Source organism: Micromonas commoda, chromosome 11 (genome assembly GCF_000090985.2).
Source record: "Micromonas commoda chromosome 11, complete sequence".
Classification (NCBI taxonomy): domain Eukaryota; kingdom Viridiplantae; phylum Chlorophyta; class Mamiellophyceae; order Mamiellales; family Mamiellaceae; genus Micromonas; species Micromonas commoda.
This window is the reverse complement of record NC_013048.1, coordinates 928,468-950,839: the sequence shown is the minus strand read 5'-3', so window position 1 is coordinate 950,839 and position 22,372 is coordinate 928,468. Positions and strand designations below refer to the sequence as shown.

Below are 22,372 nucleotides of genomic sequence, written 5' to 3'. Positions count from 1 at the left end.
CCCGACCGATCGACTGACCGATCCTCAACCCTAACCCCGCACCGCAGGGAGCCCGCGTCTCGATGTCGAACCGACTCGGGCCCGGCGACCTGGTGGTCATCGCCGGCGGCGGCATCTCCGGCCTCGCGCTCGCCGCCGCGCTGCAGTCCCGCCCCGCCGACCGCCGCCCCGAGGTGGTGGTACTCGAGAGGGACCCGAGCTTTGAGGCTCGCCGGCAGGGCTACGGCGTGACCCTCTCGGAGACCAACGCCGCGCTGGCCGGACTGGGGATACTGCGGGACCTTCGCGAGCGGAACACGCGGTCGAGCGCGCACTGGACCTTCCGATCCGACGGGCGCGTTTTGGGCTATTACGGAGCCGCGTTTTTGCCCGAGGCGATGCGAAAGCCGAGCCCGTGGACGAACCTGCGAGTTCCGCGAAACGAGGTTCGCGAGGTGTTGGCGTCGCGGCTCCTGCCCGGGACGGTGCGGTTCGGGCGTAGGGCGGTCGGTTACGTCGAGGTGGACGGGGACGGGAACGGCGGCGGGCGTGTCGACGTGGCGGTGGAGACGGTCGGCCGGTTCGGGTCGGAGAAACGGGTGGGCGGGGGCGCGGGGCGACCCGAGTGGACGGAGAACGCGGACGGGGACGGGGACGGGGACGGGGACGGGGTGGGCACGGGTGCCGAGTCGGGGGTGCCGACGACGGAATCGCTGCGCGCGTCGCTGCTCGTCGCGTGCGACGGCGTTCGCAGCGCGGTGCAGCGCGAGCGCCTCCGCGGACGGACGGACCAAAACCTCAATTACCTCGGCGTCGTCCTCGTCACCGGGTTCACCACCCTGTCGCATCCGCTGCTGGACGGCCAAGGGTTCTACACCCTCGACGGCGAGCGCGCGAGGATATTCACCATGCCGTTCAAGTCCGACGACGACGCGCGGGGACGCGGCGCGGGCTGGGAACGGTTTAGCCGCGAGTCGGACGAAACCGTTCCCATGGACCATCCCGCGGGCCAATCAGACGAAATCGGGATGGACCGTCACCCGTCCGCCGCGGGGAAGGACGCCGCGAAAGAAGCCGCCGGTTCGCATCGCGCCCGTTCGCGTCGCCCCCCGCCGCTCACGATGTGGCAGATCTCCGTGCGCGTCACCGAGGAGGAGGCGCGGCGAATCGCGTCCGCGCCCCGCTCCGGACCCGGCGGCGCGAAAGAATTCGTCCAATCCGTCGTCTCCGGCTGGCACGACCCGGTTCCAGCGATGTTCGCCCACGCCATCTGGGAGGAATCGTGGGCGGGACCGCTGTACGATCGCGACCGCCCGCCGCCGCCGCCGACGGGAAAGGACGCGAGATCCAGGGTTGTGGCCATAGGAGACGCCGCGCACCCCATGTCCCCGTTTAAGGGTATGGGCGCCAACTCGGCTCTGTTCGACGCGTGGTCCCTCGCGTCGTGGCTCGAAAAGGCTCCAGTTCCCAGGGCCATCGCCAACTTCGAGCGCGAGATGATCGCCAGGGCGTGGGCCAAGGTGGACGCCAGCAGGGAGGCGGTGGACCTCTTCCACGGCCCAGCCGCGGTGGCTGGGGAGACGCCCGAGTTTGCCGGCGTCGCGCCCGAGCTGGCGAAGACGTTTCTTAAAACGCTCGGCGAGAAGGGCGTCGGCGCCGGTTGCGGCGGGAGTTTGGAGGGACGCGTCCGAGAGGCCATGGCCGAGCTCGGCGTTCCATTGGACGAGAGCGCGTCGGCGAAACCCTACGCGTACCTCCGATCGGAAGCCGGCGGCGGGAAGGGGAGCGAAACGGGCTCGGGCTCGGCGGCTGCGGCGCGTTCGTCGTCGTCGTCCGAAGCCGCGGACGCGGACGACTCGTTTGAGGCTCTGACGAACGTCGTGGACGGCGCGGTGAGGGCCGGGCTGGCGGCGGCGGGCGCCGATCCCGTCCGCGACGGCTTCGAGTCTTTCGCCGCCAGACGGCTCGTCCCGGCTAAGAAATACAGCGCGCGGGGGCGGCCGGCGCACGACTGGGTGAGCCGAGCCGCGCTGAAGATCGTCCACGCGCGTCGCGGCGGGGGCGGGGCCGGGGAAGGCGAAGACCCGGGGGCGGCACGAATCGCGGGGTCGATCGAATCGAGCGAGGCCGGGGCCGGTGACTCACCACCCGGCGAGTCACCACCCGGTGACTCGCAGCCCGTCTCGTCGGCGGCGCGAAAGGCGGCGCGCCGCGAACGGCTCGACGCCGCGAACCGCTGCGTCGCCGCCGAGATCGCCCGCGTCGCCAGGAAGATATGCGACGAGCTGAGGAGGGCGCGCCACGTCATCGCCGACGCGAGGGTGGACGACGACGGTCAAATCGCGATCACCACCGCGGCGCGGCACGCGGCTCTTCGAGCCAAGGGTCTCGTCGCGTGCGCGGGGTGCGGGCAGTATTACGCCATGCACGGCGGCGGGCTGAGGCAGCACTGGGCGATGGGTGGGATCAACGACGCGTGCGCCGCCGCGGCGGAGGGCGCGCGGTCGCCGTACATGACGGACGAGGAGGCGCTCGTCGCGGCGGGTCGCGCGAATGGAATTAACTCTGGAATTAACTCACCGGAGACGCACTTGGAGGGCGTCGCGGGTTCAGCGCAGACGCACCCGGGAACCAGCGCCGAGAACCACAGCTGGCGCGGGAGCGGTAAGGGCCGACCCGGCCCGTGGCGCGAGCGCAAGTCCGGCAAAGAGCCGCACGACGCGGGTTTGCGCGCGGCGGCGGCGGGTGACGTCGCGGCGATGGAAAAACTTCAGAGCGAGGGCGCGTTTGACCCGACCTCCGCCGCCGACGCGTACGGAAGCGGCGCCCTGCACTGGGCCGCGGGCGGCGGACACCTGGCAGCCTGCGATTGGCTCGTTAACGTGGCGAACGTCCCGGTCGACGGGAGCCGGCGCAAGGACGGCCGCACGGCGTTGCACTGGGCGGCGAGGAACGGCCACCTCGACGTTATCAAATGGCTCGTGGAAAAAGGCGGCGCGGATCCCAACCGTAAGACGTACGACGGCGACGGCGCGTTCAGCCTCGCCGTCTGGCAGGGTCACCTGCCCGTCGCCAGGTACCTCGGCTCGCTCGACGCCGTGGACCCGGGCGCGACGAACCGGTGGGGTTGCAACGCGCTCCTGTGGGCGTGCATCCAGCACGACCCGACGGGGGGCGGCGGGGGAGGCGTCGGGACTATGAGAGGCTTTCGAACAGAGAAGGGGACGAGCGACGGGGGGTCTGTCGGGGACGAACCGTCACCGAAGGGAGACGAACCGTCACCGAAGGGAGACGAACCGCCACCGAAGAGCCCGATGGCGACGGTTCGGTGGCTCGTGGAGGAACTCGGGGTGCCCGTCGACGTCGTCAACGTCAACGGCCACTCCGCGCTGCACAAGTGCGCCATATACGGCCACGGCGACGTCATCGCGTGGCTGCTCTCGGAGACAAAGTGTAACCGCGCGGAGCACATGGGCCCGGACGACAGGGGCTCGCCGCCGAGCGCGCTGGCGGCGGCGAACGGGTACGACACGCTCGCGGCGGAGCTCAGGCACGTGGAGGACAGGACGATGCGCTTACCCGTGGTGTACCACGAACGGGTCGGCGACGGGGCGTGAACGATTGGATTCCAATAGGCGTGGACCGTCTCGTTTAATGGTAAAAAAAAAGGCGACGCGCGCAAAGCTCGCGCGTCGACCCGCGTGAACCCCTCATCGATCGATCGACCCGTCCCGACCCGCGTTGTCTTTCAAACGCGCTTTCAAACGTCGTCGAAACCGTAGTCTATCCGTTCTCCCCGTCAAAACTGTATCGGCGTCACCCTCCTCGGCGCCCCCGGCCGTGCTCGAACAACCCCCCCTCCTCCTTTTTCGTCGAACTTTGAGGGGGGGGCTCCTCCCCTTTCGTCGAACTTTGAGGGCCCCCCTCCTACCCTTTCGTCGCCCCCCGCCGGTTGGGCTGAGCCCCCCCGCCGCCCGCTAGCCTCGTACCTCCGCATCGCCTTGCGCACGAGCTCCGCCGCCGCCGCGCGCCGCGCCGACGTCGGCAGCGTCCCGACCCGCGCGATGGACCGGGGCGGTCGACACGGCGGATGTGCCTTTTTTTGTGCGTTTTCGTATCCTCCGACTCCGATCGCGTCCGACGGCGACGGGTCCTCGACGCCGACGCTCAGAGTTACATGAGAGTTTTTGGAGCGGTTTCGTGAAAGCGAAACCTCCGCCGGCGCGCGCTCCTCCGCGCTCCCTGCGCCGTCGCGAAGGCGCGCCACCGCGGCGATGACGTCCAACTCGACCGCGGCGAGGTCGCGGCGGTACGGCGCGCGCGGATCGTCCCGGATCGACGATCCGGTTGAATACGACGAACCGGCCAACGACGACGCGGACGATCTGGACGAATACGACGACGACGACGACGACGATTTCGTCGCCGTCGCGGCGCAGGTGGCGGCGACGGCGGCGCACGCCTCGCGAACCTCCCGCGTCGCGCGCTCCAGCTCGATCGCGTCCGGCGTCGTCGACCCCTCGCCGCCGCCGCACCGCGACCCGACGGAACCCGGGAGCGAACGCGCGGCGGCGGACGAGGAGGAGGACGACGACGATCCCCGCCGGGTCGATGCGCGCGTCTCCTCGCGGGGACAGGCGACCGCGCGGGAGGTGGACTCGTACAGCGACGAGCGCCCCCGCGACGCGCGCATCGTGGACGCGGCGGCGTTCGAGACGATGTCGGGCGATTGGACCATCACGATCGCGCGAACCGCGTCCGGGTCGTCGCCTCCGCTCGACTCGCCGTCGTCGTCATCCCCTGGGACGCGGACCCTCAGATTATCGCGCGCGCCGCGGCGTCGATGGGTCGTCGCGGCGGGCGCCGTCCCTGGGCGGACCGAGGCGGAGGGCGACGCGCGCGCGTTCGGGTCCGATGGGGACGCGCGCGAGGTGTCGGCGGGATCGTCGACGCGGGGGCGGCTGGCGAGGCATCCCATCGCGCGCGCGAGGGTGGCGCGCGCGCTCGATATGGGTCGCCCCCGGGAGCGTTGACCAAAACGCATCGGGCACTCCAAGAAAACGCCCGTCCGAGAAAACGTTTTCGTCGCGGCGGACGAAGGGTGCCGCGCATTTGACCGGGCGGGAGAGATGACGATGTGCGGCAAACGCGCGCGCGAGCGCTCGATGGATGCCTCCGAGCCTCCGACGAACGCGTCGTCGCCGCTGATGGACCTGATGCTGCACGCGCCCGACGTCTTCCACGAGGGGATAACCTCGAGGCTGGAGTACGGAGACCTCTTCTCCCTGGCCGCGGTCGGCGCCGCGTGCCGCGACGAGGTGCGAAGCTTGGACGACGTTGACCTCGTGAGATCCGTCAGGAGCGTGTGCCCTCAGTACCTCTGGGGCTCCTGGGCGCGATGGCTGGAGAGAGGTTGCGTGAAAGACTGTTGCCGTGGTAAACCTCGGGGTTTTTTCGCCAGCGTCTTCGACGAGGCGATCCGCGACCGTGACGCTCCAAAAACACCACCCCGCCTCCGCCGCAGCGTCACCGAGTGCGACGAGAGCCTCGCGCGTCATAAGATACAGAGGCACTCGACGCGTATACCCGAAGGTCAAGGACGCGCGAGCTTCGCATTTCCCGTCGCGTGGTTGTGAGGACGAAGAAACTCGTGCGACATCCCCGACGACGCGACGACGACGACGACGCGAAAGGCACGATTTTAATTGAAACATAAAAGAACACGCCCTTCCCTCCATTCGCTGCGGCTAAAAACAATCGGCTCGACACGTCCACCCAACCCTTCACGCTCGTGAGCGTTCCGTTCGGGCGCGATCGTCAGAACACGGGCACCGACGGCGGCCTCGTCGGCCGAACGGCGCCCTCCGGCAAAGCCACCGGACCGCCCCCCGGAACGTTACACGCCTCGATGGCCCTGTACTCGTCCACGACCTTCGCCAGGACGTACTTGGTGAGCGCCTCCGCCTTGTCGGCGTCCTCGCCGAGGCCCTTCGCCCACTCGCCCGTCGCCGGGTCGACGTCGATCTCCTCGCCGAGGGAGAGACCGGCGCCGGTGAAGTTAACCACGCGTTCCTCGCCGATGGACTTCTCCTTGGTCGCGGGCGGGGGCATGATGTCGTAGGTGGCCATCGCGAGGGGGTAGTAGTGCGTCTTCGCGGCGCCCTTCTTGGTTCCGAGCTTGCGCATCATCTCCACCGCGGCCGGGTCCCAGTTGTCGGGGGTGATGGTGCCGTCCGGCGCGCGCCTGTCGCGGCCGCCCGCGGGCGCGATCCAGATGAGCAACCCGCCCTTCTTGAGCAACCGCTGCATCTCCTTCACGGTGTTGAGGTTCTGCTTCATCTTCGCCGACTTGAGCGACGGGTCGTCGTCCATGTGTTTCTTGGAGTGCACGCAGAGCAGGTTCTTGCCCATGGAGAAGGGCTTGCACAGCAGGTCGGTCACCACTCGGTCGCCCGCGACGTAGGTGACTTGCTCGCCGAGGCCCGGGTGCGACACCTCGGTGAGCAGCGGGATGAACGCGGCGTCCCCCTCGGACTGGTGGTTGCCGAGCATGATGACGTTGTCGCCCGCGGCGAGCTGCTCCTGTACCTTCGTCCAGCGCTCGGGGTAGCGGAGGATGGAGCGGTCGAACTCGATGAGCGAGCCGATGTACGCGTTCGCCATCTGGTAGTAGTCGAAGGGTTCTCGGATGGCGAGGTGATGGGACGGGAACTCGAACGGTGTGCCGATGATCTGTCCGGAGTACGCGGTGAGCATGTCCTTGAAGATGGAGGTGAGCGCGCGTCCGGCGCGCTCCTCGTCGCCCTTGAGGGCGAGCAGCATCTGCTTCTTGTACGAGGTGACGAGGCCGTCGAAGGTGGACTTGAACTTGGACGGGAGGAGGCCGCCGACCCATCGGAGTCCGCCCTCGTTGGGGAGGAGGGAGATGACGAGCTTGGCGGCGCCCACCTTGAGGTCCTCGAGGGGATCCTTCTCGGCGGTCTCAACGGCGGCGCGGGTGACGACGCGGCGGCCGCGAGCGGGAACGGCGCGGCGCTGTCGACGGACGGAGGGCGGGGAAGGAGGTCAGGATCGGATTCGATATCGTCCGTCTTTTCAAGCAGATAACCGGACGCGGGGGGGTTGCGAGGAAGGGCGGCGTCTCTCACCTGCTGGCGGGAGAGCGCGGACGCGCGGGGGAGCGCCCCGAGGGACACTGCGGATGCGCTGGCGAGTGCGGCCATCGCGGGTCGAGCGATATTCGATGCGTGCGGTTTGCGTCGAGACGAGGACTGATCCCATTGGCGCGCTTCCGATCGCGTACGATATCCATCGGTTCGCACAGCTGGACGCGACCTGAGGCGGGGACGCGCTGTTGCCGCTCGCTGACACGCGCTGCGCGCTGGTGTTTCATAACATGCGCCTCTCTTTCAAGTTGACGGTGATGGATTTTTGGCACCGGTCAATTGAACCTGGGCTTGAAACTGAAATTCCAGCCATCCACCCGTCCCTCCGACCCAGTCTGAGACCTTCTTCTGGTGCCCACGGCTCCGCAGCTTGGCGCGCGCGGCGCGAGACGTCGGGCGTATCCGTCGCCATGGGGCGATGCTTCGCGACGCTGCTCCTCGCGAGCATCGCGGCGCTCGTCTCCACGGCGCACCCCGGCACGCGCGCCGTCGCGTCGAGCGTCATCCGCGGCGGCCTCGACCCCGCCGGCGACCCGGCGTACTTCCAGGGCCCCGCGGATCCGGAGGCGGAGTCCTGGATCGCGCAACCCGGGGAGTTCAGGGTGGTCCTCCCGCGGCTGTCGTCGCTGCCGGAGCCCCCGTGGATCGAGCAGATCTCCTGGGAGCCCCGCGCGTTCGTCTACCACAACTTTCTCACCCCGGAGGAGTGCGCGCATCTCGTCAACCTCGCCAAGGCGACGGATGGAGGATTGAAGCGCGCCACCGTCGCGGACGCGCGCACGGGCGGGACGTTTCCCGGATCCGGCGCGTTCCTTCTCCGCAACCACGATCCCATCGTCACGCGCATCGAGGAGCGAATATCCGCGTTCGCCATGATCCCGGCGGACCACGGCGAGGGCATGCGAATCCTCCGCTACGGCCGCGGGGAAAAATACGACCCGCACCACGACTACTTCGACGACGGCGACAAAAACCTGAGATTCTACGGCCAGCGCGTCGCGACGGTGCTCATGTACCTCAGCGACGTGGAGAGCGGGGGCGAGACGGTGTTTCCCAAGCACGGCGCGTGGATAGAACCGGACGAGATGGACGTTCGCGGTCGATCGTCGTCGAAAGATTCGAGCAAATGCGCCAAGGGCGCGTTGCACGTGAAGCCCAGGCGCGGCGACGCCCTGCTGTTCCACAACTGCCACCTGAACGGCCGGGAGGACCCGACGAGTCTGCACGCCGGGTGTCCGGTGTTGCGCGGGGAGAAGTGGACGGCGACGAAGTGGATGCGCGCCGGTCCGGTGGAGGCTGAGCGCGAGTTGCGACGGCGAAGAGAGATCAAGGCGTACTGGGAGGAGAAGGAACGACGCGGCGAGGGTTTGGGAGACGAGTCGAAGGCGAAGCTGAACGAGCGGGGGAACCTGGAGGGCTGACGAACGACGACGCGACGGGGTCGGGGGTTCGGGTTTCGGGGGCGCGTCGGGGAGCGTCGAGAACGACGGGGCGGCGGCGAGGGCGGCACGGCACAGCCGGCGGCGGCGGGAGCGATCGGAACGCGGCGCGGAACGCGGGTGACTCGCCCGAGGCGATCGTTTATTCACAGAAATAGAAATGGAAACGAGCGAGTGGTTCTCGCGTGCGTCGAGCCGGTCGGTCGTCGCGGTTCGTTCGCCGCGCTCGATGCGCGCGTCACGTTATTCGCGGACCGGTTCGAACATCTGTACATCCGAACATCTGTACATTCGATGGCCCGTCGGCGCCTTCGGCGACCGACCCTCGGCTCGGGGGAAAGGACGATCGGTTGGTTCACACCGCCGTCGCGGGCGTCTCCTTGCCGTCGCCGGCCGCGGGCGTCTCCTCGACGTCCTTCTTCTTCTTCTTGCTGGAGGCGAAGAACACCTGGACGCACACGGCGGAGAAGATTGAGTACGCCAAGAGCGCGTTTGCGTACGCGAGAGAGAACACAGCGGATGGCGCCGGCGGGCCCTGCTTCGTGCACATGTATGGGGCGTTGTGCTTGGCCCATTCGCACGGGTCGTGGGTGGTCATGTACTTCTCGAACATCAAGAGGGCTTCTGCCTTGGTGATGGAGCACGGCTCGTACGTGGAACCGTCGGACGTGTCGAAGCCGTAGTTGGCGAGGTCGGAGAGGTTGATGGTTCCGCCGCCGGGGATGAAGAATTGACCGGCGGGCGCGGTTGACCCACTATAATCGCACGAGCCGTCGGGGAGTGTGGGGATGGGTCCGCAGCCTGCGCCGCCGGCGTCGACCTCCTGCTGGTCGCCCATGTCGCCCATACCGCCCATCATGGCGTCCATGGCGAAGTTGAGGCGGCGGCGGCCTGATGGGCAACCCGCGCCACACGGATCGGCCGAGCATGCGCTGTTGCCGCAGTTGCTGTTGTCCTCGCAGTCGATTTCAGAAGCAGAAGCCAGACAGGGCCCCATTGCCCCGAACTGACAGGTGCCTGTACATTTGGCAGTTGCACCTACATTCCCCGTGCTACAGCACGCGGTGCCACCGCTGCCGGACGGGGCTGGAGTGCCGCCGCCGCCACCGGACGGGGCTGGAGTGCCGTGGCCGCCGCTGCCCGAGGCCGCAGGTGGCGGCGGCGGCGAAGCGACCGGCGGCGGCGGCGGCGAGGGGTCCTTCTTCTTCATCTGGTCGACGAAGATGTCGAACGAGGCCATTTTGTCCACCTTCGACTTTCCCCAGCCTCCCTTGTTCTTCCAGTGGAAACCGATGGAGCCGCATGTGTTGAGCTCCTTGAGGGGAGCGAAGATCTTTTCCAGCTCCGCTTGGATGCCATTCGTGTCGGTGCTGTCATACGTGTTGTCGATGAGCGAGCCGGGCTGGACGACGCCTCGCTTGCCGCCGAGGCCTTCCATGCCCTTGAAGGGGATGAACCTGAACGCGGTGGCGTTTTCGCAAGGGAAGGTACCGGTGGAGTTTTCGATGGGGGTGCACGCGGGGTCGACGTTGATCTTCAGCGTCTTTACTTCTGTCGGCTTGAGCATGAGCTCCTTGCACGTGTCGTGGTTGTACCTGGCGCGATAGAAGGGGTCGTTCAGCATGGGCGTGCAGTTCCACCCGGCGTGCCTCCCGTAGTCCCAATTGTTCTCCAGTTTGGACTGAGTCACCTGGGAGCTGGGGTGGTACCAGTAGAATAGACAGAAGCCCAGGAACGCGGCCCACTGCATGAAGTACAGGAACACCGCGAAGGGGAAGATGGTGCCCTTGCCGGTGATGAGGTCCTCGTCCTTGTGGTCGTCGTAGAACTCGGGCGGGATGGGCACGAGCTTCTCGAGCATGGTCTTCCCTTTCTGCTTCCTGCGAGGATGAGATGCCGGCCGGGGGGGGAGAAATTTGAATCAGCATTCGGGCAAAAAGGCCAGCGAGCGCGCGGCGCGAGTCGACCGGGATCGCTCCGCGCGAAGGACGCAGAGATGTAGGGACACGGCGCGGCTTCGGTACGAGGCGGAGGACTCGAGAGACGCGGAGATGCCGGGGCGGGGGCTCCAGGACGGCGGGAGGGGCCTCGTGGGGGTAAAAACAAAACCGGATCGCGCTAGACCCAGATTCGCGAGTTATAAAACCGTATCCCCCGGCAGCGGTTGGAAGGTCTAACGAGAACTGTCCGGGAATCTCACAGTCTCTGCTTGACGGCCATGGCGCTGGCTCGCGGAGGTTCACGTCGCGACTTGCGGGGATGGCCTTTTTAGGCTCGCGGGTCGAGCGGATCTGGCTTCGACTGGGATCGCAAGCGCGCGCGGTGTCGCTCGCGGCTCGCAACAATGGTTCCGGATCGCGGATGACGTCAGACTTTCGAGTGGTCTGCGTATTTCGAGTCGTGGGTTCAAACGGCGGAATTTCGCGACTGACCGCCATATGAATTGATGAATTGTCAGAACCGATCAAGCACGAAAATATTCCCTTCGCCAGATTCGGTAAATAATTCGGAAAATAATTCGGGAAATAACCCAGGAAGGGAAATAACCCAGGAAATTTCGCCAACCCAGGAAAATAACCCAGGCGATCTCACCTGGAAACACCTGGAAATGTTAGCGCGCGGCGCGGTTTTCCCTCATCGAGGAGCGGGCCCTCGCGCACGGGGGAACCAACGGCCGGGGCTGACATCGAACGCGAGCAGACACGCCGCGAGCGAGATTACGTCCGCGCACGGCCGCTTTCGCCCCGACTCCAGTCGCGAATACCGACGCGACCGATCGCGTGTCATCCGCGACCCCACCCCGCGTCGTCGTCGCGAACCTAGCGCGCCGCGAACCCCCGCGCCCCGTCGCACACCCCGAGATCTGAGCCGAACGAAGAAGCGATGGCTGCGGCGAACGCGTCGTCCATCGGGCTCCAGCACCCCGCGTTCTTCGTGGGACGCGCGGAGCTCCTCGACTGGGTCAACGGGCTGCTCAATCTCAGGCTGACCAAGGTGGAGCAGGTGAGCGCGGACGCCCCCGGCGCGCTAACGACGCGCCACGCTTTGAATTTCCAACCCGCAGACGGCACGCGAACGACGAAACCCCCGAACGAACGAACGCCCGGAACACCCGCCTGACCCCGGCCCCGTCCCGCGCGATCCCGCGCGAAACAACCTCAGGTGGCATCCGGCGCGGTGCACTGCCAGATCCTGGACGCGTGCCACCCGGGCGTCGTCAACATGTCCAAGGTCAACGTCAACGCGAAATCAGAGTACGAGATGGTAGCCAACTACAAGGTGCTCCAGAGCGTGTTCGACAAGCTGAAGATCACGCGCAACATCGAGGTCAACAAGCTCATCAAGGCCCGGCCCCTCGACAACCTCGAGTTCCTGCAGTGGATGAAGTACTACTACGACTGCGCGACGGGAGGCATGGGACCGCCGGATGCCAACTACGACGGCGAAGAGCGGCGAGCGCACGCCAAGGGCGCGGGCTCCGCCGCCCCCGCCAAGAAGCCCGCGTCCTCGTCGAAGCAACAGCCGTCCACGTCCGCGTCCGCGGCGGCGAAGAAGCCCACCGCCACCGCGCGCGGCGTACCCACCGCGTCGTCGTCCAACGCGAAGGTTGCGACGCTTCAGAAGGAGATCGAGTCGCTCAAACTCGCGGTGGAGCGCGCCGAGCAGGAGCGCGAGTTTTACTTTGAGAAGCTGCAGGATGTCGAGTTTCTGTGCCAGCGGCCGGAGTTTGTGGGCCAGCACCTGACGTGCGTGGTGGAGAGGATCCTGTACCACACCGAGGGAAAGCCCGACGTCGAGGCGATCATCGCGGAGTGCGCGACGGGGGCCGACGGGGCGGGAGACGCAGCCGTGGTTTCGCCCGAGGAGGCTGGCGTCGCGCCGGTCGCCGCGCCCCCCCAAGCCGTCGAGCCCACCGACGTGGAGACGCCCCCGGCGTACGTCGAGGAAACGGCCGCCGTGGAAGACGAACCGGCGGTGAAGGAGGAGGAGGAGGAGGAGGAGACGATCGGGAAGCCCGACGTCGAGGAGGACGCGGTGACGGAGGAGATCGACGGCGGGACGGGAGCCGCGCCGGATCTGGACGTCACCGTCGAGGCTGACGAGCGAGCCGCCGCGGATGAGGACGACGACGAGGAGTTCAACTCGGAGGATGCGCCCGGGGACGTCACCATGAACGACGTCGCGCCGTCGCCGGCGCCGGAGTGCGCGCCGCGACCCGACGCCGCGGCGGCCACCAGGGAACCCCTCGGCCCCGTACAAAACGTCAACGCTTGACGACGCGCGACCCGACGAGACAAAAACGTTGTACATACAAACACGCGCCGAGAGGTACCTTTTCGCGCCGGCTACGTACGCTACGTACGCTAACGTTACATGCGAAACTTTGCGATGCCATCCGCGAGCTCGTCCACCGCATCTTTTTCTTTTTCACACGTCCCTGCGTTTCCTTCCTCCCCCCGCCGCGGCTTCTCCCGCAGCCACAGGTTCAGCGCCCACTTGGCGCCAGCCTCCACCGGCTCCCCCGCGTGCAGCGTCTTGAAGTCCTCCGCGCCGTTCTCGTCGACGTTCCACCACAGCAACGCGTCGCCGACTTTCGGCTCGAAGCCCGCGCGAAGCTTGGGGAAGTACGTTCGGCCGCCGCGCTCCGGTTCGACGAGGTACGCGAGGCACGTCACCGCCCTCTGCCCGCCTCTGCCCTCCGTCTTGGCACGAAACGATTCGGGGTGCGCGCGGTCGAACCAATCGTGGTGCGGCTTGTACTCCTGGGAGGGCAGGTAACGCACAACCTGCGCGGGCTCCGCGTGCGACGGTTCGAGACCGCACAGGTACGCCGCGCGTTGGATCGCCGCGCGCACGATCGGGTGCGAGGACGAGACGCGGCAGTTGTGCGAGGTCCGACCGGCGGTGGCCTCGCCGTGTACAGCTGTGTCGCCGCCGGCAGTGTCTCCTCGCTTTGCCGTTTGGTGTCTCACGACGAGCGAGGGGTGCAACTCCGGCGCGGCGACGTCGACGATCGCCGCGGCTTCCTCTTTGGAGATGAAGTTGTGAATCACCGCGAGCCGCGGGTGCCTCGACACCTGCTTGACCTTCATCAGTCGGCCGTGACACGACACGAACCGCTGATTTTGCCGCAGCGGATCTCGCCACGCCACGAACCTCCACGGCTTTGGAAGGGACGGGAAGTCCCTCAAGTCCGACGGGGGCGCGCCCGTCGTCGCCATCTCGTGCCTCACGAGCTGCGTCATGAACGACGGGTTCGGGCACGCGCACGGTCGCACCGATCGGATCGCCTCCAGCGCGGCGCCGAGGGACATGTCGCGATGCGTCACCATGTACGCGGCGGCGACCGTCACCGATCGGCTCTGGCCGAAGGCGCAGTGGACGACGCATCGCCCCCCCGACGCCTCGCACGCGCGGATGAACGCGCCGGTCTCGTCGAAGTGCGCCGAGATGTCCGCGGCGCGAGTGTCCTCCACCTTGACGTGCATGTGCGCGAAGGGAAGCTTCATCGGGCCGGGCCCCGACGACGACAGCCAAGGCGGCGGTCGCTTCATCACCGACAGGACGTGCGTCACCCCCGCGGCGACGAGGCGCTCCTTCCGTTCCTCCGCGACGCTCTCCTGCGATCCGACGTGGAGCCACGTGCCCAACACGGCGGTGGCATCGGGGATGTTCGCCTCGGACCCCATCTCGCCCCGCGTCGTTCGAGCGCGGGGCCCCGCCGACTGTCGGGACGGCGGAGGTGAGGTGAGATTTTGACAAGTCACAACGCACGTCCTGTCGGCAGCGGAGTCAGCACATTGTCAATGTCAGCATCGCGTATCGGGCCGCGAACCCCGAGCGGACGTTCGCGAAGCGCGTCGTCGAGGAGGATATCGAGGACATGGTTCAACCTCCGCCGATCGTCGGCGCCGTTCGCGCCGTCGCCGACCCGGTTCCACCAGTCGCCGCGCTTCGACCGGAAGGGTGTCATCGCTCGACGCCGGGATGCGACGACGATTTCGCGCGCGAGTCGCTCGCAATCGCCCCGACCGTCGTCGACGCGCGCGCCGCGTGCGCCCAACCACCGCCCAGACACCACCGCGGAGACGCCATCGAGCAGGGGGCGGGTCCGGTGACGGAATCCGCGGTGGTCCCCGAGCCGCCGGTGCAACACGCCGTGCAACTGTCCCCCGGGGTGTACTACGTCTCGCCGTCGCCGTCGCCGGCAAACACGAGCTGGCGCCGCGACCGCCGCGCGCGTCTCGCGGGCACGTTCGAGGGGTTCGCGCCGCCGCCCTTCGGCAGGCCGTTCGATCCCGCGTTTCGGTACGTCCGCGTCGGCGTGCGCGGGTTGGGCGCGATCGAGAGGGAGGTGCCGGGGATGCCGGAGGGAACGCGACGGGTATGGATTTCATTTACATTTCCCGCCGCCGAGGCGTTCCCCGAGGCGTTCCTCGCCGCGGCGGGACCAAACGTGCGGTCGCGAAACGTGCCGTCCTCGTTCCTGCTGCCGAAGTTGCCGACCGGCGGCGGCGCCGGGTCGCCGGGGGGAACCAACGGAACGAACGACGACGATCGCGACGTGATATTCGTCACCGCCGTCGATCTGCGTCGTTTCATCGCGTCTCGCGAGGCGTCGCGCGTCTCCATCATCGGCGCGCTGTGCGGCGCGATGTGCTGCCTCGCGCCCGTGGCGACGAACGACTACGGCATCGGGTACCCGCCGGGCTGGCCGCACCGCTTGAATGGGCTGGGCGATCACAGACACCTCGGCGACCACGGCGCATTTGGCGTGGTGGACAGGCCGTGCGACGAGGATCCAAACGTGCCGAGCACGGGGATCGGCGACGTCGCGGCGTGCATCGGGGCGGCGGACCTCGCTGGCGAGGGAGGCGATGGAGGGGGATGCGGGGGAGGGGGATGCGGGGGAGGGGGATGCGGGGGAGAATGATGGGGAGAATGATGAACACTCGCGTGGAGCACTAAATTTATTTCACACTCGTCCAGCTTGGACTTCCTGTTCACGGGCAGCGGATGCCCTAAATTTTCCTCACACGTCCGCCGCGCGGAAGGGAGGGTGTCCGGAGGATATCATGAGCGTGACGCTTCACACCAACCTCGGGGACTTGAAGGTCGAGCTCTTCTGCGAGGACGCCCCGCGGACGTGCGAGAACTTCCTCGCGCTCTGCGCCAGCGAGTACTACGACAACACGTCGTTTCACCGCAACATCAAGGGGTTCATGATTCAGGGCGGCGATCCCACGGGGACAGGGCGGGGCGGTCAGAGCATCTGGGGCGGCAAGTTCCCCGACGAGATCCGCGATAACCTCAAGCACACGAACCGCGGGGTGATGTCCATGGCCAACAGCGGGCCGAACACCAACGCGTCGCAGTTCTTCTTCACGTACGTCAAGTGCCCGCACCTCAACGGCAAGAACACGGTGTTTGGCAAGGTCATCGATGGGTTCACGGTGCTGGACATGATGGAGAAGACCCCGGGGGACGAGGCGGACAGACCGTTGGCGGAGATTCGCATCAATCGCGTCACGATACACGCCAACCCGCTGGCGTGAACCGGCCGAGCAAGGACGACATGAGACGACCCGATCGCGAGCAATTACATTAGGAAACCTTTTAGTCACTACCCACCTAGCGCTACTCGCCCCGCTCTATCCTCGCCAGGTCGTACACCTGCCGCATGCTCCCCGACGTCATGAGCCACTCCTTGAAGAACGCCTGGATCGTCGCCTGCAGCTCCCGCCTGCTCCGCTCGTCTAAACCCGCGTCACGAAGCGCCGACCGAAGGCTCGCCACCGCCTTCACCTTGGCGTCGAGAGCCCTGACGTACTCGGGGGGAACCGCAAACGGGTTCGCCTGCGTCGGAGGACGCGTGCCTTGTCCTTGACCTCCCGACGACGACGACGACGACGACGACGCGTTGGGGTTTTGCCCTCTGAACGGCACGATGAACGGCGAAAACTTCTCCGCGGGTAACTTGTCCACGCCGCCGCCGAGCCGATCGGTCGAATCTTCACCGCCGCCGCCGAGCACGACGGGGCAATCCCACCGCGCGCACCGACCCGCCTCCAACCCCGCACTCTCCAGGTGCCTCTCGAGCTGCTCGTAGAAGGTGTTGTAGGGCGCCACGTGGCAACCCCGGTTCTCGCCGAGAAACGCCGGTGCTCGCTCGACGCCGAGGTGAAACGAGCACTCGTGGCACATCTTCGAGACGAACCGTTTGGACGCCGCGATGAGGGTCAAGCGCTCGCACTGCTCCGCTCTCAACGCACGCGCGCACGCCCCCACCACGACGACGCAGTCCACGCAGTTCGCCACCGTGGCGTACTGAAACGGCGCGAGGAGGTACACGACGGAGTCGACGCAGTTACGAACCACGACGGACGAGGACGACCCGGTGCACAGCTGCGCGTCGCCCTCTCGAACCACCCTCGTGCCACGGTGCAGACCCCCAACCTCGATCGTCGTCGAGCCGGGGTCGCCGGATGCGGGCGCGTGGGTCCCGGTCCCGGATAGGACGCCCGCGACGCGACGCGGCGAGCCGAGCGGCGAGCCGGGGTCGGATGAGCGCTCAACGGGCGCGAGCGATCGCGCGATCCAATCGCGAATCGCTGTCGACGGGACCAAGCCGTCCGCGAACAGACCGGTGGACGCGCTCAGACGCCCCGCGCGGCGTCCGTCCGTCGCGTCCGTCGCGTCGTCGTCGTCGTCGATGGAACCGGCGCCCCGCGGTCGAACCTCGCGGAACATAAAGTCCAGCGCGTCCACCTCGCTCGCGGTCAACTGGACGACGCCGCCGCCGTGTCCGCCGTGTCCGACGAACGATCCCCCGCCGCCGCCGCCGCCGTCCGCGTTGTTCGCCCTCGACTCGTCCTCCACCAGCAGCCCCGCGAGCGCGTTGAAGTGGTGCACGGCGAAAGCCTCGCGGAGCTGGTCCTCGCGGCGGTCTCGCTCGACGTGCGCCCCGTTGGCCGACCTCGACCTTTTGGCCGGTGAGCCGTGCGGACTCGAGTTGGCGCCTCCGCGCGGCGGGGACGGGTACCCGTGGGTGCCGAGGGTGCCGCTGATTCCATTACCCGTCTCGTCCGGCCCGCCCCCGCCCCCCGCCTCGGCGTGAAACCCCGTGAGTTCCAGCCCGCTTCCGTTCTCGCGAAGCGACGATTGCGCGTGCGGTCTCGCGAATGTCTGCACGAAGAGAAACTGCAGGAGGTGCTGGACGCGCACTTCCGGTTCGTTCGGCAGACCGTCGTCCTCGGCGGGGTGGGGCGTCGGTTCGGCGGGGGCGACGGCGTGCATGGTGTCGATGACGTGCTCGGCGTGTTGGGGCGCGATCCCCATGCACTGCGCGGCGTCGGCGACGGAGACGACGAGCTTGGTCGGATCGTGTCGCGAGGGGTGCGCGCACTGGAGGAGCCTGCGCTGGATGGGCACGAGGGCGGCGACGGACTCGGCGCGCGGGAGGAGGAACGACGCGGGGAGGATGCCAAAGTCGAAAGGCTCGCGGCGGAGCGCGATCATCGGCCCTGGGAAGTGGACGGGCGGCGGTCAGGGCGAGCTCGACGGCGTCGGAGGGCGGGACGGGGCGAAGTCATCAACGGTCTAAAACTGTTCGGGGTGCCCAGACGCGGCGCGAGGGAGCGGCGCGAGGGAGCGGCGCGCACCTGCGCCGTTGACGGCCATGACGCCTCGGTGAGTCCCGAGGAGACGGGACGGAACCTGGCTCCGGAAGCGCGCTCAGGCTCTCTGACCCCACGCGCGCCTGCCGCTCGGCACTTGCGAGATCTTACTACATATCGCAGGCTGACACAACACGATTTCATATTTTGGGCCCGCACGTGGGGCGCGGCGGATACGGGAACCTCCGCGTCGTCTGGCTACTCTCATCGTCGCATCACGACACGCCGTCGTAATCCTCGGGCTGATCCCACGTCGTCTCGCCCGTCGTCGTGTTGTAGTAGTACGTGTACCCCTCGGGGCTCTTGTGCGTCTCCCACAGCGGCTTCGGCACGCCCGCGTCACCCACAGCTGTGCCGTCGCCCGCAGCTGTATCCTGGCCGTATCCTCCTCCCATCTGCGACCGGGGCACGTACGGCCGGCTCTCCTCGCCCGGGTTCCCGCCCGGGCGCATGTAAATCTGCGGTCCCTCGTCTATGATGGCCTGCACCAGCGCGATGGCGGCGTCCACCTGCTCCTGCTTCCCCTGGATCGTCACCGTCGCCGCGTCTTTGTCAATCTGAATCTTGGCGCCGGTTCGAGCGCACAGCTCGCGGATCGAATCCCCGCCTTTGCCGATGATCTTACCCTCGCACCCGCCCGCGGGCATGACGTGTCGAACGAAATCGTTCTTGATCCCGGACGCGGACGCCTGCCCGGGGGGCGTGTTGACGATGTCCAGCACCAGTTCTTTCGCCCGTTGCGCATTGTCGGCTGATCCTCTAATGACGACTCGATTGGCGTCTCGTTCAACCTGGATGCGAGCGCCTGATTCCTCCTGGAGCCTCCGGATGGTCTCGCCGCCGCGGCCGATGACGCGGCCGAGCATCTCCGCCGGGACCGGGACGTCGAGCTCCACGGACGCGCCGCCGCCGGATCCTCCTCCTCCGCGTGATCCGCCTCCGCCTCCGGATCCTCCTCCGGATCCTCCGATGGCGCTCTCGCGAAGGATGTCGTTGACCATCTGCAACGCGTCGGCGACTGGGCCGGCGGCGCCGGAGATGTCGATGCGCCTCGGCGCCCCCGCGGGTACCTCGTGTGCGGGCTGGATCTTCACGTGCGCCCCGCTCTTCTTCTGTATGGACATGATGGTGTCGCCGCCGTGCCCGATGATCTTCCCCGCGCACGACGCGGGACACATAACCTCCTCCCTGGCCGATCCCGGCAGGGGCTGATCGTGGGTCACGCCGGCTGGCCCGCCCCCGCCGCCGCGGGGAAGGGCGCCCCCGGCGGACGCGTAGCCCCCGGGTGGCGGGGGTGGTCCGCCGCGCGGGGCGCCCTGATCGTGGTACGAGCCGCCGTAGCCGCCGCCGTAGCCGACGGGGGGCGGCGGGGGATGGCCTCCGGTCATCGCCGGCCCGTACCTGGGATCGTGCCCTCCCTGCCCTCGGCCGTCGTACCCGCCGTATCCGCCCTGCGCGGGGGGGGCCGGGGGTGGGCCGCCGCCCTGTCCGCCCTGCGTCGCCGCCTGGACGGAGTTGAGGATGCCCTGGAGATCGAGGTTGGGGGGTAGGCCGACGGCGGCGGGCGGAGGCGGGGGACCTCCGCCTCCGCCCCGCGTCATCCTCGGATCCCCCCCGCCGTAGCCGCCGCCGTCGCCGTAGCCGCCGTCGTTGCCGTAGCCACCGCGGGCGCCGCCGCCGACGCCGGGCGGCGGGGGCAGCGGGCCGAGGTTACGGCCGCCGCCGTGACCTCCTCCGCCGGCTCCGTAGGGGTGGAAGCGATCGGCGCCCGCGGGGCCGGGGCCGTGCATGCTGGGCGGCGGCGCGTCGTCGCGGGCGTCGCGGTAGCCGCGGTTGCGGGGATCGTCGTAGCCGCTCCCGCCGCCCCTATCTCGGGCCCTGCGATGGGAAGTGAAGGGGAGTGGGCGCATGGACGGTCAGCCAACGGCATCGGCGGGCGAAGGGGCGGGTCGGACGGAGGACGAGGCGCGGAAAGATGCATCACTCGAGCGTCGGCGCTGGGCGAGCGGCGTTTGGCGCCAGATCCGAGATCGCGTCGAGCGCTGTTCGCGGGTGCGCGCGGGTGCGATGCGGCGGCGCTCACCTGCTTCGAGGGTCCATGTTCGCGGTGTCGCGCGCGCGTTCGCGTTTGCCCTGATGCAACCGCGCGGTGCCACGCGCGAGAGGTGTGGCGTGATCAGACCCGTCAGCGATTCGACTTGACCAGCCAGTGCGTCGGTGAGCCAGGTTGGCTGTCTCGATATCCGTGTGGGAAAACCCAGCTGGAAACAGCGCCCTCGCCAATCGGAGGCGCGCCAACCGTCGCGCGCTCTCACACCACCTCGGCGCACCGCCCGAGGCTCCGACCGACGCCGGAGAGGGCGAATAACGCACCGAATAGCGCGCGCGATGGCCACCGCCGTCGCGACGCGAATGGCGACCGCGGCGCTGAACCGGGCGCTCCGACGCCGCGGAATCGGCGGCGGTGCCGCCACCGCCACGCGCGACGCCACCCGTCTCTCGCCCGCCTCTCGCGTCCACCCGCGGGTCGGGTCGGCGCGCGGCTTCGCGACGAGGCGCTCGGGCGTCGCGATGCGCGGTTGGCGCATGGGCGAAGGGTCCAGCGGCGTCGCCGACGAGACGGACGGTGGGGACGGGGACGGGGCGAGGCCCGCGAGCGGGTGGGCCAACGCCGGCGCTCGAGCGCGGGGGCGCAATGCGAACAACAGGTCGGGGGGTTCCCGCGAGCGAAGAGCGCCGCCGTCCCGTCGGTACGCGGACGACGAGCGCGGAGACTACGGCTCGTTCGACGACGACGGGTTCGACGACGACGGGTTCGACCGCGGCCGCGGCGCGCGCGGCGGCCGCGGCGGCCGGGGGTCCAATCGCGGCCGAGGCAATCGAGGAGGCAATCGAGGAGCGCCCAGGGGGCGCGAGTCCTACGCCAGGCCCGAGTACGACGACGCGTCCTCCTTCGACGGCACCCCCGACGGCACCCGAACCCGGTGGCAGACGCGCCACGACGAGAAGAAAGCCGCTCGCCACGCGCGCGGCGACCTCACCCTGGCCGAGCGGGTCCGCGGCGAAGCGGTGTTCGGCCGCAACCCCGTCCTCGCCATGCTCGCCGCCCGCCGCAGGGAAGAAATCTCGGCGGTGTGGATCCAGGAGGGATCCGACGCGTCGCGGGACCGGGCGCTCCTCAAGGCTGTGCAGGCGAGGGGCATCACGCCCGAATACGCCTCGAAGCACGACCTGAACATGCTCGTCGGCGGCGACGGGCGGCGGCCGCACAACGGAGTCGTCGCGGATGCCTCCCCGTTGACCCCTACGCCCATCGACTCGTTACCGTTACCCGCGGAGTGGGCGACGGATCGAGCGGGCGACGGATCGGGATCGTCCGTTGATGACAATCAATCGCGTCCGAGCGATCCGCCGGTGTGGCTCGCGTTGGACGAGATCGTCGATCCGCAGAACCTCGGCGCCATGCTTCGGTCCGCACACTTCCTCGGCGTCGCCGGCGTGGTGGTGTGCGCTAAGAACAGCGCGCCGCTGTCGCCCGTCGTGTCCAAGGCGTCGTCCGGCGCGCTCGAGCGCATGGACGTGAGGTCCGTGGGCGTGATGCCGCGGTTCTTGCAGAGGTGCGTGGAGGAAGGGTGGGACGTGTTCGGCGCTGATAACGCTCCAGACGCCGAAGACGTTACAGCTGTGTCGGTGGCGAGGCCGAGCGTGGTTGTCGTGGGGAACGAAGGCGCGGGGCTGAGGACCAACGTCAGACGGGCGTGCAACCGCGTGGTGCGCATCGAGGGAGGAGGAGGCGCTGAGCGCGGGGTGGGCGAGGCTGGGGTGGGCGAGGGAAGCGAGGGTGGGGACACGGTGGACTCGCTGAACGTGTCCGTCGCCACCGGCATCTTGCTTCACTCCATGCTGACGTCTTCGAGGGCGCGCCGTTGATTTTTAGGTGACGCTTACACGTAACTGATGAACACGTCGTGACTCAGTCGTATGTTGTTTACGCGTTGGAGGTTTTGTAATTTGCATTTGTATTTGTGACGTGATGAAAAGCCCGTGTGGGCCGAAATCGCCGACCTCGTTCGTCCACGTCACTCTCGACTGGTGAAAGTTCCCATCCGCG

At 68.0% G+C, this 22,372-nt stretch overlaps 13 protein-coding genes across 13 annotated transcripts; 7 read left to right on the top strand and 6 right to left on the bottom strand.

Annotated features, from left to right (window-relative positions):
- Nucleotides 1–62: 62 nt before the first annotated feature.
- MICPUN_103214 (predicted protein) lies at nt 63–3,596 on the top strand (the record flags this gene model as incomplete). The annotated part of the gene is made up of 1 exon (XM_002505279.1): nt 63–3,596. The coding sequence occupies one exon, from the start codon at nt 63–65 to the stop codon at nt 3,594–3,596; it is 3,534 nt and encodes a 1,177-aa protein (XP_002505325.1).
- Nucleotides 3,597–3,778: 182 nt separating this feature from the next.
- Nucleotides 3,779–5,023, bottom strand: MICPUN_62726 (predicted protein; the record flags this gene model as incomplete). Its single annotated transcript, XM_002504985.1, has 1 exon — nt 3,779–5,023. The coding sequence occupies one exon, from the start codon at nt 5,021–5,023 to the stop codon at nt 3,779–3,781; it is 1,245 nt and encodes a 414-aa protein (XP_002505031.1).
- An 85-nt stretch (nt 5,024–5,108) lies between these two features.
- MICPUN_62725 (predicted protein) lies at nt 5,109–5,615 on the top strand (the record flags this gene model as incomplete). Its single annotated transcript, XM_002505278.1, has 1 exon — nt 5,109–5,615. The coding sequence occupies one exon, from the start codon at nt 5,109–5,111 to the stop codon at nt 5,613–5,615; it is 507 nt and encodes a 168-aa protein (XP_002505324.1).
- Nucleotides 5,616–5,668: 53 nt separating this feature from the next.
- Nucleotides 5,669–7,202, bottom strand: MICPUN_106290 (predicted protein; the record flags this gene model as incomplete). The annotated part of the gene is made up of 2 exons (XM_002504984.1): nt 5,669–7,014; nt 7,128–7,202. The coding sequence occupies 2 exons, from the start codon at nt 7,200–7,202 to the stop codon at nt 5,797–5,799; spliced, it is 1,293 nt and encodes a 430-aa protein (XP_002505030.1). The 3' UTR covers nt 5,669–5,796.
- Nucleotides 7,203–7,786: 584 nt separating this feature from the next.
- MICPUN_71386 (predicted protein) lies at nt 7,787–8,431 on the top strand (the record flags this gene model as incomplete). Its single annotated transcript, XM_002505277.1, has 1 exon — nt 7,787–8,431. A coding segment is annotated over one exon (645 nt), but the record flags the coding sequence as incomplete, so codon positions are not given.
- Nucleotides 8,432–8,710: 279 nt separating this feature from the next.
- MICPUN_62722 (predicted protein) lies at nt 8,711–11,022 on the bottom strand (the record flags this gene model as incomplete). The annotated part of the gene is made up of 2 exons (XM_002504983.1): nt 8,711–10,464; nt 10,763–11,022. 2 exons carry the CDS (start codon nt 11,020–11,022, stop codon nt 8,940–8,942), a joined length of 1,785 nt encoding a protein of 594 aa, XP_002505029.1. The 3' UTR covers nt 8,711–8,939.
- A 316-nt stretch (nt 11,023–11,338) lies between these two features.
- Nucleotides 11,339–12,950, top strand: EB1 (microtubule end binding protein). The gene is made up of 2 exons (XM_002505276.1): nt 11,339–11,587; nt 11,747–12,950. Exons 1-2 carry the CDS (start codon nt 11,468–11,470, stop codon nt 12,857–12,859), a joined length of 1,233 nt encoding a protein of 410 aa, XP_002505322.1. The 5' UTR covers nt 11,339–11,467; the 3' UTR covers nt 12,860–12,950.
- Nucleotides 12,951–12,954: 4 nt separating this feature from the next.
- MICPUN_62720 (predicted protein) lies at nt 12,955–14,274 on the bottom strand (the record flags this gene model as incomplete). Its single annotated transcript, XM_002504982.1, has 1 exon — nt 12,955–14,274. One exon carries the CDS (start codon nt 14,272–14,274, stop codon nt 12,955–12,957), a length of 1,320 nt encoding a protein of 439 aa, XP_002505028.1.
- Nucleotides 14,275–14,468: 194 nt separating this feature from the next.
- Nucleotides 14,469–15,518, top strand: MICPUN_62719 (predicted protein; the record flags this gene model as incomplete). The annotated part of the gene is made up of 1 exon (XM_002505275.1): nt 14,469–15,518. The coding sequence occupies one exon, from the start codon at nt 14,469–14,471 to the stop codon at nt 15,516–15,518; it is 1,050 nt and encodes a 349-aa protein (XP_002505321.1).
- Nucleotides 15,519–15,660: 142 nt separating this feature from the next.
- On the top strand, nt 15,661–16,140 carry MICPUN_86534 (predicted protein; the record flags this gene model as incomplete). The annotated part of the gene is made up of 1 exon (XM_002505274.1): nt 15,661–16,140. One exon carries the CDS (start codon nt 15,661–15,663, stop codon nt 16,138–16,140), a length of 480 nt encoding a protein of 159 aa, XP_002505320.1.
- Nucleotides 16,141–16,222: 82 nt separating this feature from the next.
- MICPUN_62717 (predicted protein) lies at nt 16,223–18,265 on the bottom strand (the record flags this gene model as incomplete). The annotated part of the gene is made up of 2 exons (XM_002504981.1): nt 16,223–18,108; nt 18,247–18,265. 2 exons carry the CDS (start codon nt 18,263–18,265, stop codon nt 16,223–16,225), a joined length of 1,905 nt encoding a protein of 634 aa, XP_002505027.1.
- Nucleotides 18,266–18,476: 211 nt separating this feature from the next.
- MICPUN_103207 (predicted protein) lies at nt 18,477–20,361 on the bottom strand (the record flags this gene model as incomplete). The annotated part of the gene is made up of 2 exons (XM_002504980.1): nt 18,477–20,139; nt 20,345–20,361. The coding sequence occupies 2 exons, from the start codon at nt 20,359–20,361 to the stop codon at nt 18,477–18,479; spliced, it is 1,680 nt and encodes a 559-aa protein (XP_002505026.1).
- Nucleotides 20,362–20,649: 288 nt separating this feature from the next.
- On the top strand, nt 20,650–22,191 carry MICPUN_62715 (predicted protein; the record flags this gene model as incomplete). The annotated part of the gene is made up of 1 exon (XM_002505273.1): nt 20,650–22,191. The coding sequence occupies one exon, from the start codon at nt 20,650–20,652 to the stop codon at nt 22,189–22,191; it is 1,542 nt and encodes a 513-aa protein (XP_002505319.1).
- Nucleotides 22,192–22,372: the final 181 nt, after the last annotated feature.